The sequence below is a fragment of the Pseudorasbora parva genome, chromosome 13 (assembly GCF_024679245.1).
Source record: "Pseudorasbora parva isolate DD20220531a chromosome 13, ASM2467924v1, whole genome shotgun sequence".
Classification (NCBI taxonomy): domain Eukaryota; kingdom Metazoa; phylum Chordata; class Actinopteri; order Cypriniformes; family Gobionidae; genus Pseudorasbora; species Pseudorasbora parva.
The window spans coordinates 27,350,679-27,369,268 of NC_090184.1; the positions used below are offsets into that span (position 1 = coordinate 27,350,679).

Sequence of the window (18,590 nt, forward strand, 5' to 3'; positions counted from 1 at the left end):
AATTCCCAAGCACGTGGATTTATAAGCTCACCAAAAAACAGCAAATGTGACCACACCTTTAGTGCCGCAACCAGTAACAGAAGTCAACTGTGATGTAAGATAAATAGACAAGCTGACACAAATTTCATGTTCTGGACTTTTTTTTTTTTAAATGTCTTTATTGGTATTATTGGTATTATTACGTAATGACACATAACATCAATGTTAGCGTTCTATCACTAGTAATTTCTTGTTTTAAATTATACAACATTGCTTGGTTTTTGGCATTTAGGTTCCCACTAAAAAAGTAAAACAAAACAAGAGGCAATGAAATGAACACATGTAGTCTCAAAACATTTCCCTTTTCAATTCCATAGAGCTAAATTTTCATTAGCAGCAATTGTTGTTTTTTTGTGTTTTTGTTGTGATACTAAGGTAATTGCCAACTCACACAAGTCAGAGTATAGTGGTACCTTAATACTCATAATGAGTATTACTTCATATAGACAATGTATATCACTGAGGCAGATCTGATGATGCCATTTTAGCTCTCAGTTCAGACTTGAGGCTCCATTCTGTCATATTTAGATTTGGAGACAAACAGGTTTGAAACTAAACATAAGGGGAGAAGAAACTTCCTGTTGTATTCTACTGGAAGTGGAGGCAGAGTGTGTAAGAGTTCGACAACCATATGGTGCGTTATCGCAAACACCAAAAGTGTCAGAGTTTACAGGGACACTTGTTCTTGTGTGGGATGAAGTGGAGGGTGCAAGTCTCTGGTTGAATGGAATGATGGAACATCACACACAAGACGGCAAAATCACAATGCTTGAGAGGGGGTGGTGAGAAGAGTGTGTGTGTGTGCGCGCGCGTGCATCTCAGGTGGTCAACATCTGTTCTGTCAAACTCGCACTAAAACCCTTCGGCACTCTTCGGCCTTTCCCAAGCAAGATTATCGCATATAAACCAGTTTTTCCTTTTCCTCAACAAAAAATAAAATTATAAATTAGGAAAACAAAAGACAACAGAACACTAAATATAAAACAAACAAGAAAAGATTGCATGTAACCATCAGGTCTCGCAGCATCCATTTCTCAATATTTTATAACGCTTTGTCCTTTTGTTTATTGATACACATAGGCAGGACTGTCTAACATGAATGTCACGTTTCCAAGGAGAGGAATTTGATCAAGGCTGCTTCCCCGAGTTAACTCTAAATTTCAAGTCTATATTGCATCTTAAATGTAAACTGTATTTCATCTAAAGTCAGAACTCACATTTAAATTGACCTAAACTATGACATCTAACATGGCAAACCCTTCTGAGCTGGTTTAGATTGAGAGTTTGGTCCATTTGAAGTTTGTTATACACAATTTAAGACTCAGTGTAAATTTGAATATGCAGAGTAAAGGTTTTGGATTTTTAGATACCCATATAGAAAAGGGGACATTAAAATAGTCACTTAAATGTTAAATAGAAGAATTACATTTCAGAAATCAGTTTCTTTCACGTTATTGGATTTTAGACCACCGGGCTGAATTAAGAGAAGTTGTAGCACCCATTTGAGTTGACACTTCAGTTTTATTGTTGCAGTATTTTTGTACAAACAAATCGTTGAAGACAAATAGCTTATTCATCGTCAGCGTTTAGTGTTGGCAAAACGTTCAGCCCTTGTGGTAAAAACATTTTTAAAAGTCTACTTGCTCTACTTCTATGCAACTCACTTGTCAGACTCTAATATGAGGGAGATTTGCTTTTGGAGTGGCAGACATGCAGATTGACGTGTGGTCATTAGCAGATTTGAATTAGACAGTTGATATAGAAGATACTGTTCCGGTTCACATTATCTTCCATACTATTGACCTGTAAACAGAGTACATTAACCAGTCCAAAATGGTGGACAGTGGAGATTTCTAAAATGGCCGCCTCAGTTACAGAATTACTAAGCAAAAGCTGTCTGGGAGAATTAATTTCATATGGGCCAAATCATCACTTACACATTAAGGAAGGTAATTCAAAACGGGTCCCACGTCAGTCATTCAATTTTACAGACAACGGCAAAGCAAATGAAACCTTTACGCTTGTCTGATCAGCATTAATTCATTTACTACAGGCAGCCATTACAACAGACTAAAATAACTCACTCATTCATGCTTTTAAAAGAGTTGGGATGGATGAGAATATTCACAGCTTTCCAGTTTTTGTTCTTGCTGTCCCTGTACGTGTATCTGTGTGGGCTTTTTGAGGGCAGGGAGGTATGTGCCTTTGTATCCTGGTGGACTGTTGAAATTTGGATCCATTCAGTTTTCTCTCTCTCTTTCACACACCATACATGCAATGCATTATACCTTCAGCCAGGCTTTACCACAAGGTTTGTAACAGACAAAATTCATTCATTCTAGAATACAGACTTTAATATGTCCTCAAGTGTATGTCAGTGTGTGTATGTGTACCCTAACCCACAGTATGAACATTAGAATCCAGTTTGATGGTAGCTGAAAGATTACATTTGGGAATAATGTCCCGATAAAACCACTCTACAGTGCATGCACCCTCAAATTACAGTGGCAAACGCATATTCAGCTGGTGCACTACAGCCAGACTGGAGTGTACACTATCTAGTGCACTTCCAAACTGCACCGTTCACTTCTTTAATTCTATAGTCTGTCAATGGAGAAGAAACATCAGGGGAGCAGCCTCAGACAGGGGTTTACAGGGAGGGTTAGTATGATTACACGTGTGCATCTGTATGCATTTAATGTCCACTTCAGTATGTGTTGCTCTTCGATGTCTGTGTGTGCGTGAGTGTGTGTTTGTAATTCCAGCTCACTCAGTCAAAAGTTTCATCTCACTCACGAGGAGGGAGTTGATATTGTAAGCGGGATCTCCATTGACAGGGTTTGGGCCCGTTTCGTTTAGATCCCCATCACTCTCGCTGGAGGTGGAGCTTGTGCTCATGGTGGACATGCCATCAGGCATGGCACAGCTAGTGCCAGGTGGGCACATCTCATTGGGAATACACACCTCTGTGGGGATTATCACCTCAGGCTCGCTGCTAGTTTCACTGGTGCTGGAGACCACAGAGAGCAAAGACATCTTCCTGCTGAGGCGGCTCGGCAGAAGAGAGAGGGCGTAGTCGGCCACAATGCCCGCCACGTCCATCCCGCACGCCTGGTCAAATGCGATGAAGCCTACATTTGCATTGGCTTCGCACACCACAAAGGAACCATCGTTTAGCTGCAGCAGGTCGATCCCGCAGACATCCATCCCCAAAATATTGCACACCTGCACAGCCAGTTGCTTCCCTTGCTCACTAAGGGGGCACATCATTCCCACCCCACCTAGAAAAGAAAGTGAAATCATGAGGCTAATGGGATATTACAGTCAGTGTTATGGTTTACTAAATTCAAATCGGTAACAGAAATAAGCCTGACATAGATCAAAATGTGTAGGAAAATTTTTAAAAATGTTGCTTTTGCAAGTGACTGAAATAACTCAAATGACTATGGTAATTATGGTAATTATAAATAAATTATATAAAAATGGTAATTAAAAAATAATACTAGTACATAAATAATACAAAAATAAGTGATAAGATGGCATGCATTTATAATTCGATATAACAAACATATATCCCCAAACATCCACAGTATTTATTGTTTTTATTACTTTTCTTGTATATAAATCTTAAATCGCAGTGTGCAATTTCATACCTAGTGAAACGTTGCTCTGCATGCGTCCGTCGGTAGAGCAGCGCAGCATGGACCCGATTACTCTCCCTCCGACCAGAACTACCCGCACATCCCGCCCATGACTCTCCTTCACATACTCCTGAAACAGATACGGGGCATCATGCCGAATCAGATGACATAGGTCCGAGAGGTGATGCTTATCCCGGGCCAGGAACACAGCTTTACCTGCACAGATCAAAACACGACATCACTGAAGACCAACTATAATCAAGTGCAAATTTAGCAGTCAAAGTAAATTGATTTACTCAACTGTCGGAATAGATTTTAGGAACTATCAAAACAAAATACATCTACTTAAAACGGTAACATGTAATATTAAAGAAGTTTCAAAGCATTACTAAAAGCTAAAGCAATGATTGATTCCTTTGCCTAAGGAGCGAATAGAACAAGTATTGAATGAGTGAACCTTCATGTGATGACATTAGGGAACGGTGTCAAATACTTTCCATTCACACATTAACAAATATTACACTTGATACAGAGTCAGGTGCAGAATTTTTTTTTATTTTTAAATGAACTCGAGAATTAGGTAATAGTTATCTGTCAGGTCCAAGGAGATAAGCAAGACACTAATTGCAAGGAGAGCCCCTTGAGCAACCAGGGCTTAAGTTTATCGCTCAAGGGCACAAAGGTTATACAGCAGGATTGTGAACTCTCCAGATGTTCAACCAATAGGCTGCTGCCACCGCACCCAATTCCCCCGGAGCAGAGGAAACCTTTCAAAACACTGCAGCCCAACAAAGGTCAACATTGTGAGCCGTTTTATTTTCATCCGTGGTTCAATCGACCCTGTACCCTTTTAACAAAAGTTTGACTGAAATGTTTGCATCATGTTGCATGTAACCAGTGCTTTCACAAGTTGGGAACACTGTTTGCGTAAAGCAGGACACGTGGAGTTGCAGAAAATGTGGACAATTGCGGAATCGAGTCATGCAAATTTAATTTGCTGTAACGTGGAAAGTCATATTTGATGAACAAATAAAAAGCAGGTGAGTACATCTAAAATAATCAAATTGCAATATAGACTAGTGTCAATATTAAACCACCAAAAAAAAAAAAACTATTTAAATATGATTCTTTCATGTTCTGCTTGTCTCGGTGTGAATGAATATGCAGGTGTGTGGTTTCTTTATCACACACAGAAGAAGCATGCAGGAATTTATTAACACAGAATTTAGTAAACAAAAAACTTGAAAAAAAGAATACATTTCATAGGGTCCTAAACATGTCATTTTTGTTAACCTTAATAAATTGATGTTAACTTGTATACGTTTCATGATTTTAATTTAAATTACTTTTTGATTACTAAAATTTAGACAAATTTAAACCGATTTCATAGGGCCCTATTTAACCAATACATTTCCATGACTCAAACAGTTTATGATCACTACTGGACATGTATTAAATTGAGACTGCAAAAAAAAAAAATGGAACATTCAAAACAGATTACAGTGCACGTATGAACCTGTGGACATTCTAAAGCACGTATGAAGCATTCTCCATCAAACGCATTCAGAGAATGATGGGCTGATCTGGGAGTGTTTTCCAGTAAAAAAAAAATGTATTTGTATTACATTGATAAGTGAATGAAATTACATTTTCAGGTGTGGTCACTGGTCTTAGCTTTAAGGCAAGATCTCATCAGACCGTGAGACTCGAGTTAATCCAGATCAGTTAGTGTAATTCTGTATGGTACTGGTCATCAGCAACTACTACCATTAAAACAACAGCAGTCGTAAAAAATATGTTTTCAGCGCGCACACACTTCAAATTTGCTTGAGGAAAAAAAAAACGTGCAGGACAAAGACACCTTATGTGCACTGGGAAAAAGAAAGACAGACAACCTTTGTTTTTAAAGTAAAAGAGATGATGTTTCTAAGCCGCCCGGTCCCAGAGATCCAGTATAACTTTGTTCTCAAGGCTCCTGAAGGTTTGTCAGCACCCAGATCTGAAGTCTAATGTGCCCCATTTCTTTCAGTTCCCAAAGGACCCATTATACACAGTCTGTTCTAGGATCAGTGATTTACCTCTGTGTCCACGAGCGTTCTTCACTACCACAGGGTAACCCAGCGGCTCAGCTTCATCGATCATCTTGCGGAAGTTGTCGTGTCCTCCTGGAGACACGCACACACAATGAATTAGTAAATATGTAATGAATGTAATTAAAATTGAGATTTAATTTGAGTGGCAGATTCCTGCTCAAGACGCAAACAGCTCTAATGAAACAAGCAACACTGAGACATTCAATATCCACATGAGAAGAACTGCAACAGATTTTTTTGCCACGCACGTTTCCCATTTCCTGGACGGAACTCTGTCCAACTATGTGGCCGGTTTTTGAAGGCTCGAAGATTCGTTTTAAGAAAATGAGTTCTTCAGAAGAAACATGATGGCCACATGTTACACCCAGAGGTGGTGCTATAAATAATTTAATCTTGGAAAAAAATTATTTCATGGTCTATTTTTATAAATTTGTTTTAATTTTCCCTTTAAGCAATGCACAGTTATGCTCAGGGTATATACAGCAATCCTTAAGTTAAATTTACTACTTTTTAATACCTTTTTACTACCTTCAGAATATTTTTTAAAACCATCACGACACTGTTTTGCAAGTGTTAATCAGCGACCTTTCTATTCAATTTTTACATATCTATCGAGATTTTTACATATATAACATACAAAAAAGAATAGATTTAGAATTGACACCAGGAGGAAATCTGTAATAAGTTATCATTCAGACACAGTAAAATAGATCTCAACATTCACAAAGGTTGGTTAAGGAGAAGCATTACTGCATACACATTTGATTTCAATTAATAATTGGTAATTCAGCAATTAAATTATTTAGTTTTTTTTTTCCAACAACAAAACTTAAGCCAAATATTATAACTGTAATAAGTTGTTGAATTAAACAAAATACTAAAAACTAGTGCTGTCAATCGATTAAAAACTTTAACTAGATTAATCACACATTTTTTCTGTGATTAATCGCAATAAAAAAATAAATGTTTTTGTACGTTAATATATTTTTTAATATAATAATTTCCCAGTTAATCAAATTAATGTAGAAACAACATAAAGACAGTATATTTTAAATACTTGTTTAAATGGCATCTTTTTATGAATGAAGGCCAGTAGTCTATTACTGATATTAATACAGCTACTGAATTTTTGTTTTTGTTTTTTTTACATTTATTATTAGGCTTCAAAAATATAACAGTTTTTAATTTAAGTAAACTTAAAACAATGCTAATATAAACCCATAATAAAGGTCATGTTTACTCCTGCCCTTCCTGTCTTAACAGTTAGGAAATATACAGAAATTTAATAAAGTTATCCAAGTTATATGCAGTCTGCACTGCATAAACTATAAATTAAATAGTTAATACTTATTAAAACTACAAAGTTATTTAGTCAAGAGCAGCGAGTCATTTTCTCTGTTCCCTGACAGGAAGCTTTATTGGCTGCTGTCCCTTTAAGAGCAGACAGACACGCGGATCTCACTGTTTATATACTGTCTATGGATCGCGCCCCATTCTCTCACAACTCTTTGTTCATTTTAGACTTTATATAAATCATTTAAGATTGCTCTTATGAGGATAGTCGTTAAAGATATGCCTTGAAGCAAGTCTAAAATAAGCCAGCCACTTCTGTTGAGCGCGCAGTGTTCTGAGATGATGCCGAACGACCACTGAATATGACGTCAGCATCAAACATACATTGAGACGGAGACGAAAGATCTTTGATGATGTGCCCAGATATGCTAAAGCCCATATTTAAACGAACTAACGCGAACGCAGATAGAATTTCAATCAGAATAGGACACCTGATAGTCTGAAAAAATAATAACAATTTGGAAAAAAATAATACCTCCGAGACCACATTTAACACTTCTAATGGCCTTAAATTTGACAATTTTGATTTATCACTTTTTAATACTTTTTAAAACTCTGCGGACACCCTGTATGCTGTTCTATTTGTGTACGTTATATGATTTCAATAATTAGAGACGACTCATGCTTTGGACCCTTACGGTCAGTTATTCATGTTTGAAAAATATAAAAATCTAGCCACTTTTTACATTTAAGTCATAGTCTATGTGTATGACTTCAACCACCTGAACTTTAGCAAAACAGACTACATGCTAAGGAGGTGGAAAGCTGAAGAAGGGTGGTGTGTGTGTGTGTGTGTGTGTGTGTGTGGGGGGGGGGGGGGGGGGTCCAGGTTTAAATTATTTTCTCTCTTGTATTTATATTAAAATTTGCTATTTGAAATTAGCCAATGTTCAGCAAATGACAATTTGTAATTAAATCTGGTTTGATAAAACAGGTTCAAGATGAAACAAACAGAGCATATGGAAAGAAGGAGCAAGAGAGAAAGAGAAAGCAAAGAAGTGGGGTAGCAATATAATTTAAGCTTAAACTTAAACCACAGCCAGTATAAATGTTGAATGCGTCAGCACCCTGTACACTCAAATATAAGTATTCTTTATGCTCTTGAAGAGAACATTCTTTATGGATCTAGAATCCGTTTGGCTGATTTCAGAGGAACAGATGAACTCGTTCAGTAGGAGGGGGCGAAAGAGAGAAAATGCAGGGTATGTCAGAACAGCTCTGCCAGGAACACGTCACTACAGCAGCTGTAACTGCTGTTTAGTGCTGCAACGACGCGTCGACGTCATCGATGACGTCGACTACGGAAATACGTCGACGTTCGTGAAATGCGTCGACGCGTCGTGTCAGACGTTCATCTCGCGTAATGTTGGCTTCTGCTCCTGGTTCTATCACAAAAACCTAGACCGCGAATATCAAAAGTATGGGAATACTTTAAACAGAGGCCAAACAGTGTTTCCCACACATAGACTAATTTGTGGCGGACTGCCACATAATCAATAACGGCCGCCACATTCGGCATTCATTCATTTTTACGCTATTTAAAAGACGCACGCATATTCGTTTAGCTGCATGTCCTTAAATTCTCTCTCCGCCCTTTTGCGCGTCTCTTACTCACTCACACACACACGCGTTGCATTCGACCGTAAAACAAGTTTTATTGCATTTTGGCGCATTTAGTATGACATAGCTTTTAAAACCAGAGCAGTTGAATAACAGAGTTGCGACAAGCCTTCATCACGCGGCAGCGCGCGGTCACGGCGCTCATATAATTCTAAACAAGCCAGCGGGGTGTCAATCAATACAGACCAGTGTTTCCCAACCGGGATCCCGAGCAAAAGTTGCGGGGACTCACTTACACTTCGGTTCATCTCGCATCTGATGACGCATCTTTAATATGGGTTGTAACTTGAAATAATGCTGTATGTATGTTTCTGTCGATGGATACACGTGCTGACTCCTCAGGTACACTACAACAACAGCGATAATAAAAGAAAAACGTGGGCAAAACGGTCTCTCTTTGTAAACTTTATAAAACGCATGCGAGTGCTGCTGTACGTCCTAATATGAGCAGTCATTTTCACCGTCATCACCCCCGTGTAGCCAGGAGACTCGAATGAGAAGATCTGTCTCTGCACTCGTCCCAAAGCGCGCAAATATTGAGTTATCTTTCAAATCCTGTGCTTAAACGGACAAACTCACAAAAAGTATGTCAAAATGTCATAGCCTACTCTATGCCTTAAGTGAACTTTATACAGAAAATACGACGACTATCCGTGGGTCTTAAAGGGGCAGTAGCATTCACTGCTGTCTGTTTAATGTCAAACAAAAGATAAAGACATCACTCACTGCTCCTGACTGAATAGCTTTTGTAAGTTTAATAAGGATTATTTTTTAATTTTAAACAGTTAAATGTGTGGTTATTTTACTTTTGATTACTTAATTCCATTTCTCTACCTAAAAACTAATGTTAGACCTACCTGAAAATCCTGAAAAGCATTGTTTATTTTATTCTCATCTTTGCTCAATAGTATTTATTTGTGCTGCTGCTTCTATTTAAGTTATCTGTTCTTATTTTCTTTATTTTCATTTGACAGTAGTCCTTTTTTCCCTGAACATAGCAAATACCGAACTGTACTGAAACGTGAACCTAAAACCGTGATACAAAGTGAACTGTGAGCAGTCTGTACTGTTACACCTCTAGCGTAACTTATGCACGGGGTGCCACAGAATTTTGAAAAATTTCAAAGGGTAAAAAAATTAATCGTTAGATTAGTCGACTAATCGAAAAAATAATCGTTAGATTAGTCGACAGAAAAAATAATCGTTAGTTGCAGCTCTACTGCTGTTATACATCCCCTCCCCATCTTTTCACTAGCTCTCTGGTTTTTCCATTTTGGTTTTCTTAAGCAAGTAATGAGGGCTTCCCGTTTAATTCTACAGGAGCCTGTCGCATATAAACAGCCATTTTGCCTGAATAAATGATAAATAGAGGAGCGCACACACTACTATTGAAAATGTTGGGGTTGGTAAGATTGTAATCTCTCGCGCTCACCAAAACTGCATTTATTAAATCAAAAATACAGAAAGACTAAAATATCGTTACAATTTAAAATAACCGTTTTATGCTTTAATACATTTCAACATTTATTTGTATGTGATGAACAAAAGCAGAATGTTTAAGAATCAATATTGGTCATACATATAGAACCAATATTGATTCTTCTATTGATCTTTTAAATTGATGAATGAACAAAACTTTGTATCACACCTTCCATCCAATAAATCTCCATCTGTGCTTTGTTACTTTTGATAATTGTTACTCAGATTCTGTACATTTTACTACAAGATTCAAACTAATGTTTTATCTGTCATCTGTCACGCCACATTAACTAGTAAAGCACATTATAAACATGAAGGAACATAAGTTATGTTGAAAGGTAGGGTATAAATTCCTGAAATCCACGTATTCATAGTACACACTCACTTTCAACCGGAAAGACGTAAAAAAACAACAACAGCTTAACAATGTCACGTAATGTTACATTTACCTTCGAAAAGCCATTCAACATTCTCAAACTTGTTAGTCAGCCAGAAAAACTTACTTTAGAGGAGCATTTTGCAAAATATAATTATGCACTACATTATATTTGTTGTATTAAAACTGTGACAGCCACCCTTTTAATGTTTATATTAAATATAATTTAAGTGAGTTGAAACAATCATTAATATATGATTATTTTATACAAAATATTTTAACGTTAAAAGCTTTTTCGTAATTTGAATGCAGGTACCTTACAAATCTGTTAACTTTTACCTTTAATATTATAGTGATGTAACAACTGGGGTTCCCTGTATAGTTTACAGCATTAGTAAATAAATATTTTTTCCCCTTAAAAACATGTTCCATGTACTGGACCTGATAGGCTCAAATTAAATCAAATTTAATCCAAATAGATTTTAATCGCAAACTAGTGAATTGAATCAGGAATTTTGCATATATATATATATATATATATATAGATACACACACACAGCCCAAATAATTATATGATAAATATATAAGATGCAAGAAAACTTTATTGGCGCGTTTCTAAAACGAATATGATCGCTCACCGTAAGAGTACGTGTCAGGCAGAGGCACTCCATGCCCAGCGAGCTCCTGGAAAGTCCAGAACTTATTGACGCAGTTGAGGATGGCCTGAGGGCGGTTGACCAGACGACAGCCCATCTTCTCCATGTGACGCAGAACGGTGATGTCGCTGTCCGACTGGACCCATGGGGTCGGGACGCGCACCACGGCAACTTGCGGGTATGAGGTAACGATTTCCTGCCCAACCCGCAGACCTGAAAGAAAGAATGAAAGGGAAGATAAATCACATGCTGCAATGCAGTCCGTTTTGGCCGATGCAATATTGTGTGGAGGGGATTACACATGTATCTGAGCAACCAATGAGAGTCAGACTTTCATTTGGATGCGTTGCCCCTTTATCTTGCTCTCTCACGCACAAACACTCAATATGACAGATGAGCTGGCCTTGGTTCACAAAACACACGACAGCATCTCTGTAATACTAAATAGCTGATCTCCTTCTGAGAGTCGTTACACAATGCTGCAGAAGGTCGCTTCGCCTCGCTATTGCAACGTTCACGCTGACCCACTAACCCAGTTTGCACTGCTTTCTGTTTTTAATTAAGATGCCAGTTTGTTTTTATGCTCACTTAACACCAGCCTTCACTTTGTAAAAATCTAAAAGCAGTTTTAAAGCCAGTGCTCATTGGAATTTAGTTAAATCTTCAGTTTGACTCAGATTACGAATAAAAGAGCAGTTGAGAGCAATCAAACGTTACCAAAAATGGCAAATATGTAATTTTGTTGTTTGGATGGAACAGAACACACAAAATAGCAGAGGATGGCAAGAAAGGATTTCAGAGATTACATAAAGACAAGTATGAGATTGAGTATTTCAAGATACAACAGGAAATGTAAAACTGAGAATATAAAAGCAGCCATGAGAGAACAAGAGACAAAACATGAATGCGTCACAGTATTTCTAATCTCTCCTGCTTCTCCGCCATCTTAGGATGGAGCAACACACACAAACCACGACTCAGCATCTTCACTACCAAATGCTACATCAGCACTCTCCTTTCATTTCATGGATCAAAGCAGAGGAGACTTGAATGCAGTTAAACGGGCATGACAGGACTATATGGCCATATATGAAAAAACTGAAATATAAATATCATTGATTCCCAAGAAGACATTAATTATTTCAAATGATATATTACATTAAGTATTATATGTTGACTGAACAGACAGACATTTGCTTTGGTTGAACAACAATTGAAAGGACAAATGTTCTTATCAAAACCCTAGTGAAGTCCCTAAATAAGCAACATCCTAATCGTCACAGACAGCATCTCAACGTGCTACAAAAACAGTGCACACACATTGGAAACTCACATCAAACTGATTTGAATAGAATATGGCTTTGCATGTCACTGAACCGAAAACCATAGCACAAATATTGGGAGCAATTATACATTTAAACCTACAACAAACTAGGATATTAATTATAACTAAATATAAATAATTACTCTTAGTTCAAAAGTTTGGGGTCAGTAAGAAAAATCTCTAATACCCAAGGCTGCATTTATTTATTTTTTAAAAAGTTATTTTTTTATATTTATATATCAGTTTATGAAATAGAAATCTTGTGCAACAATGTAAAATTGACTTGATCATTTTGTATGCACCCAAGTATTCATTTTCTTTTGAAAGTTAAGTAACGGTATATATTTGTGGTTGACACTTCTCTCACCATATCCACCATTTTGGATGTTTACAGTGAAACACTAGGTTTTGAAACGTCACAATTCTTACTCAGTATTTTAACACTGATAAGAAGCATAGTAGAACTGTTATTTTGAATGAACTAATTACTTCACTAATTCCCAATAAAACTGTACATTATATAGAGCAACTGTAACCAACTAGGTAACGTTACACTAACAGATCAAACACTCATACAAGTCTGACTCATTTCCGGAGGAAATTATAGTTATACACACCGCAACACAGAGAAACACCCCTTAAAGGGATAGTACACCCACAAATTAAAATTGTCATTTACCCTCACATTGTTCTAAACCTGTATGAATCTCTTACATTTCTTCTTTTAAATTTCCCCCAAATGACTTCCAAAGTATTTGTTTTTCTCTCCATACTATGGAAGACTAATGGTTTGGTTACCCATATTCTTCAAAATATTTTGTGTTCAGCAGAAGAAAAAAATTCATAGAACAACTTGATGGTGAGTAAATTATGAGAATTTTCATTTTTGAGCGAACTATGCCTTTAAGCACTTGTGTAGAGATTGTTATTTGTTTTCTCTTACACGTACATATATTAAACACAAGACAGGTAAACCCAGGTTTGTTGTTTTTTTTTTATCTGCCTGAGGCTCAATATCAATCAGCAAATGTATCCAGACTCAGAACACTAGCACTTCCCCCTTCGGTCAGTTCTGTGGCAGCTGTATCACTGTGGGTTAAGAAACATGGCTGACTCTCACACACAATCCAGAGTGAGTGAGGATTTCAGGGTAACCTACTGTCGTAAGCACAGCATAGACACAGGGTTAACCTACATCAGAGGTATGCCGTGAGGTGAACTTGAATTAGATACAGGTAGATAGACAAAACCCAAGTCACATAAATCAAGTAATCCCCATTGACAGACAACAGCTAATCTCACAGAGCCACAATAATAAACTAATTATTCCATATAATCCACCTTTCAAAAGTTTACGGTTGTTTTTTTTAAGCCTGTCTTATGCCCATTAGGGCTATATTTATTTGATCAAAAATATAGTAAAAACAATAACATTGTGAAATATTACATCTTAAAATTACTTTTTATTTCTATACATTCAAAAATAATTTATTGCTGTGATCTGATATCAAAGCTACATTTTCAGCAGCCATTACTTCAGTCATCATCAGTATCACATTAAATCACTCTTTACTCAAGAAGCATTTCATTCTTATCATAAAAAAAAAACACCAAAACAAAAAAGCCATGTTGGCCTACCATTCATAAACAATCTGGACTGCCATAACTCACATACAGCCCATATTGTGCAGATTAAGGGCTAGAATTGGCATTTAATGCTGTATAATCCAGAATGATGCTTCATTATACTGGCATATTATAAGGAATTATAATATTCATATTCTTCTTTATTATTCCAGCAGGAAGTCAGTCAGCCTAAAGTCACTGAATTCACAGTAGTGTCAAACACTGAGGTTCCTAACTCAAGTTACCTCCTGCATTTATGCTTACAAATGTGCATTTTGCTTTTTCCTATTCGAGATAATCAAGAGGAACTACTTCAATTTTAGTGCATAATACACCAATGCCATTTAAGCACTACACTTCACAACCCTCTTCTAGGTCTATAAAATCTTCCCTAGGACTTTATTGATAGATTGCAATGTCCTGGGAAGTATATGATTAAATTGTTCCGGTCTGAAGTTTCACTTACCACTAACTACAGTCCTATACGGTCACGTGTTTGTATTATCAGCATGTTTTTGTATTTTTCAGCATGCTTGCAGTTTGTGTGTGACACAAATTGGTGTTAGATTTCACATGTCTTAGAGGAATGGACACTTAACATCAAAAAGTAACGCACACATCGCTCACACCATCACATGAAGTGAAATTTTTTTTTTTAAAATCACGCTGCCAAAAGACCTGAACCCTGATTGCCTATTGATTGTTTGATTGCTGCATGTGGCGTAACAGACACAGCAGGTGATAAGATAACTATACACACTCTTGCAGCGCCTGTCAACGGTTTCACAAATAAATGTAGAATTTATTATTCAGTAATTTTGATATGTCCTGAAACGGTGGTCTTTACCTGCAATGTTTTACTGACACAAGTGATTATGATTATATGCTGACCTACTCTGTTCCATGTGTCTCATGTTGATGATGTAACTCAGCAGAATGTCAGGATCTCTGGGGGTTTAAATCCTGGAGCTGACCAATTGTCAACCGTCTTTTTAATCGGAGAAAGACAGAATCCAGGCCAGCACATTTAACACACAGACAGACATAAACAGTACAGGCCAACAACCTGCTCCAGTTGTGCTGCTGTCCATACAGCTGTCTACCTTTGCATTAAAGTAGGTCAATGTGGTCTCAACTCTTCTCTCCTTCTTATCTGGTCTGTTCGGGTCTTCCTGTTAGACTGCCTATCCAATATATTGCAAAGTCACAACTTAAAGTAGCTGATTCAAGGAAGAGCTGCATTGGTGCATAGCCACTCCCTTTACCTCAGGTCCATGCAAAATGCACTCTGTCCCATAGCCCATCTGCACCACCTAAAAGAAATGCTGTCATGTCCAAACAAAACAGCCCCACCCACAATGGCAACACTGGTGTCAATAACTCAGATCATTATCTTAAGAAACACTTTGCAACTTGCTGTGAGCCTATTACTAAAGGGACAGTTAAGCTGAAAACAAAACACCATTTACACATCCTCATGTTGTTCCAAACCGGTATGCTTTACTTTTAAGACGACATTAAGCGGAATGACAGACTAGGTCACCATTCACTTGCATTGTATGAAATAAAATGGAAAAAAAGATGCAATTAAAGTGAATGGTGACTCAGGCTGCCGGCCTCTCACATTCACCTAACATCTCGTTTTGTTTACCACTGAAGAATATGATGATGGTTTGGAACAACATGACGGTGATTAAATATTAAGAAATGCATTGTGATTTTTCGTGAACTATTCTATTAAAATTAACAGCATGACCCCCACACAGATGTATTCTACATATTATAAATGGGTCTTAAAGTGGCTTGAAGTCTTGGTTACCACTATTGCCGTTTAGATGCTTAAGCATACAAGTGGCTATAAAAACTAGACTGGTAAAACAAGATCCATGACATATGGGATTCAGTAGGTGTCTGTATCTTTAAGCATCTCGGATACCACAAGTTCATAAGACAATGTCTGTATCCGTAGTATTGTTTTTCTTATATCGCGATGCTATTACATCGATTATCATCTAAACGACGGCACAAACTCTTCTGACTGATTTTCTATTTTAAAGTCGCATTTCAGTGGCACGTGACGAATCGATTGTTTCGATTAAAGCCCTTTGTATGTGGAACCTCGCGCGAATGCGTCATCACATGCTAGTTTAACGCATTTCGATCAAAGCTTGTCGATTGAATATTTCAAAATTAAAATAAAAAGGGGGGAAGGGGGTGGGGATAAAATAATTGCGCGTGTATCACCTGAATATAACGGGTCTTTGTGAACGTCGCGCCATCTGCGCTCGAGGCTTTATGTGTTGATAATGAACGCGCTCGCGCCTCACACTCGTGACTGTTCGCGCGCACATGGTGCAACAATAAACGGCGATATGATATCTAAATGCGGACGTAAATATATTTAAATATTCGATATGAGATTACATCGAATTCTCGACTTTGTAAACGGCTTTCCGTCCATCGGCTAGGCTATGGTGGCTGAAAGTGGGTTAGGCGGTCACCCACCCGCACATCTAACGTTACACAAAACACACTCACTCACACGGTGATGCACATCCGCTGAATGCAAGCGTGCTAACCATCCACACTGACCAATTATTTAGCCAACTCAACAGTTTAAACACAAAACGATTTCAGTGCTCGTACAGATGGAATGTATGTGTGCGCGCGGGTTTTACCTAGCTGTCCGTCCGTGATGGTCAGGACGATTTCATCCATTAGAAGATAGCGGAATTCCACATCGTCCTCGACGCAGCGCTCCTTCAGAGCTCGCAGGATCTGGACCTGCGGGTATTCCTGGCTGATCCGCCGGTCTGTGATAAACCACACCCGGGAACACATGTTTTGGAGCTGGAGTGCGGAACTTCAGGTATCTTGCAACAGGGACACGGAGCTGAACCAACACAAAGAGCCGCAACAATGTTTTTAATAAAAGACAAAGCCCAGATAATCCGCTTTAACCAGATCCCAAATCAAGCAAGAACGCACATAAAATCGATTTCTAAGGAGCACGCGGTGAGAGGCTGCGGTTTGCCTCCCAAATAACCGAAAAAAAACGATAGCGCGCTCCCCCACTGAGGGCAACAGTAATTGCCCCCAACACGGGCTAACAAAAGCCTCGCAACAGAGCTTGGTTCCTCTTGCTCACTACGATTCAGACTTCAAAGATTATACCGAAAAAAATCGCGACAAAATGGAGAGAGGGCGGATGAGAGGCTGGATGTTGTGACGAGTGATGCCCCTGCTGATCTCCGGTGCTCGCGCTGCTCTCAGCCCTACGCCTCGGCTTTTCCAGCACGCGCTTTGCGTTTACAACTCTTTCCCTCGCTCTCATGCACAACCCGCATTAGCCAATGAGCGAGAAGGGCTCGCACTCACATTGACCAATCGCAGTACACAGTCCTCACTGCAAACCAATCGGGGGAGAGAACAAGAGGAGGCTCGAGATGTCCACAGGAACCAATAGGAGCTGCAGGGTGAACAAGGAAGAGGGGAGGGGGTGGGGTGCGGTGACGTATGCGCAGGCGTGCGCGCGCTCGTTCTCAGCTAGGATTTTTTTTGTGTGTGTGAGCGCGTGGCAGGAATTTCAGCAAGGGAGAGGGGAGGGAGTCTCCAAGAGCGCGCACTACCCCGAACCGGTTCAGACCGGGCGTGGGGAGGTTTGGTTTGGTTTGGATACCAACGCCTGTCTCGCTCTTGCTACGTGTTGAAACGGTCAAAAAAAAAAAAAAAACGGTTGAGCGAAGACTCCCCCCACCCTGAGGAGATGGGGAATGAGCGCGTCTGCAAGCGCATCCTCACCCTTTTGTGTAACTCAATCAGCTTTTTTATTGTCGTGGCAACCCCATAACAACAAAACACAGAAGATTATTTTATGTTTTTGAAAGATATATATCGGATATGGATAACTTCTCAGTCTAGAAATTTGAGTCAATATATCTATCTCAGAGCAAAGTTAGTTTATTTTGTTGTTTTAATGACAAATACATCGCTTCGAGGCTATTCACAATTCGCCACGGATGCAGAATCCTTGCTATTCTTGTGTGAGATCATACCACGACAAAATGACCCACTTCGGCTTTGTTTACACCCAGAGAGGCAGAGGGGAGGGGCGAGGGGGAGAAAAGTATTATATACATACATTATTAAACCAACCGATTAATAAAGGATGTCTTTAAGTAAAATCAAACCTGTCTCAAATGAATCTTCTATTCTCTGTGAAATGTGCCGTTCACATGAATAACACAATGCAGTAAATCCTCATTTCAGCCTTAAAGGACTGCTGGTCCCGCCTTTATTTCGACCTAACACGTCCATCAAACTCCCAGCGCCAATTTTCTTAGCCAATCAGCTTTCAAGAATTATTTTCAGGGCGGGATATTT

The 18,590-nt window shown here is 38.5% G+C and overlaps 1 protein-coding gene across 1 annotated transcript; it reads right to left on the bottom strand.

The window, feature by feature from the left end:
- Positions 1-122: 122 nt before the first annotated feature.
- Positions 123-17,520, bottom strand: rimkla (ribosomal modification protein rimK-like family member A). Its single transcript, XM_067413654.1, has 5 exons — positions 16,886-17,520; positions 11,240-11,470; positions 5,759-5,845; positions 3,693-3,896; positions 123-3,320 (listed from the first exon to the last, which is right to left on the bottom strand). The coding sequence occupies exons 1-5, from the start codon at positions 17,046-17,048 to the stop codon at positions 2,806-2,808; spliced, it is 1,200 nt and encodes a 399-aa protein (XP_067269755.1). The 5' UTR covers positions 17,049-17,520; the 3' UTR covers positions 123-2,805.
- Between the last annotated feature and the right edge of the window lie 1,070 nt (positions 17,521-18,590).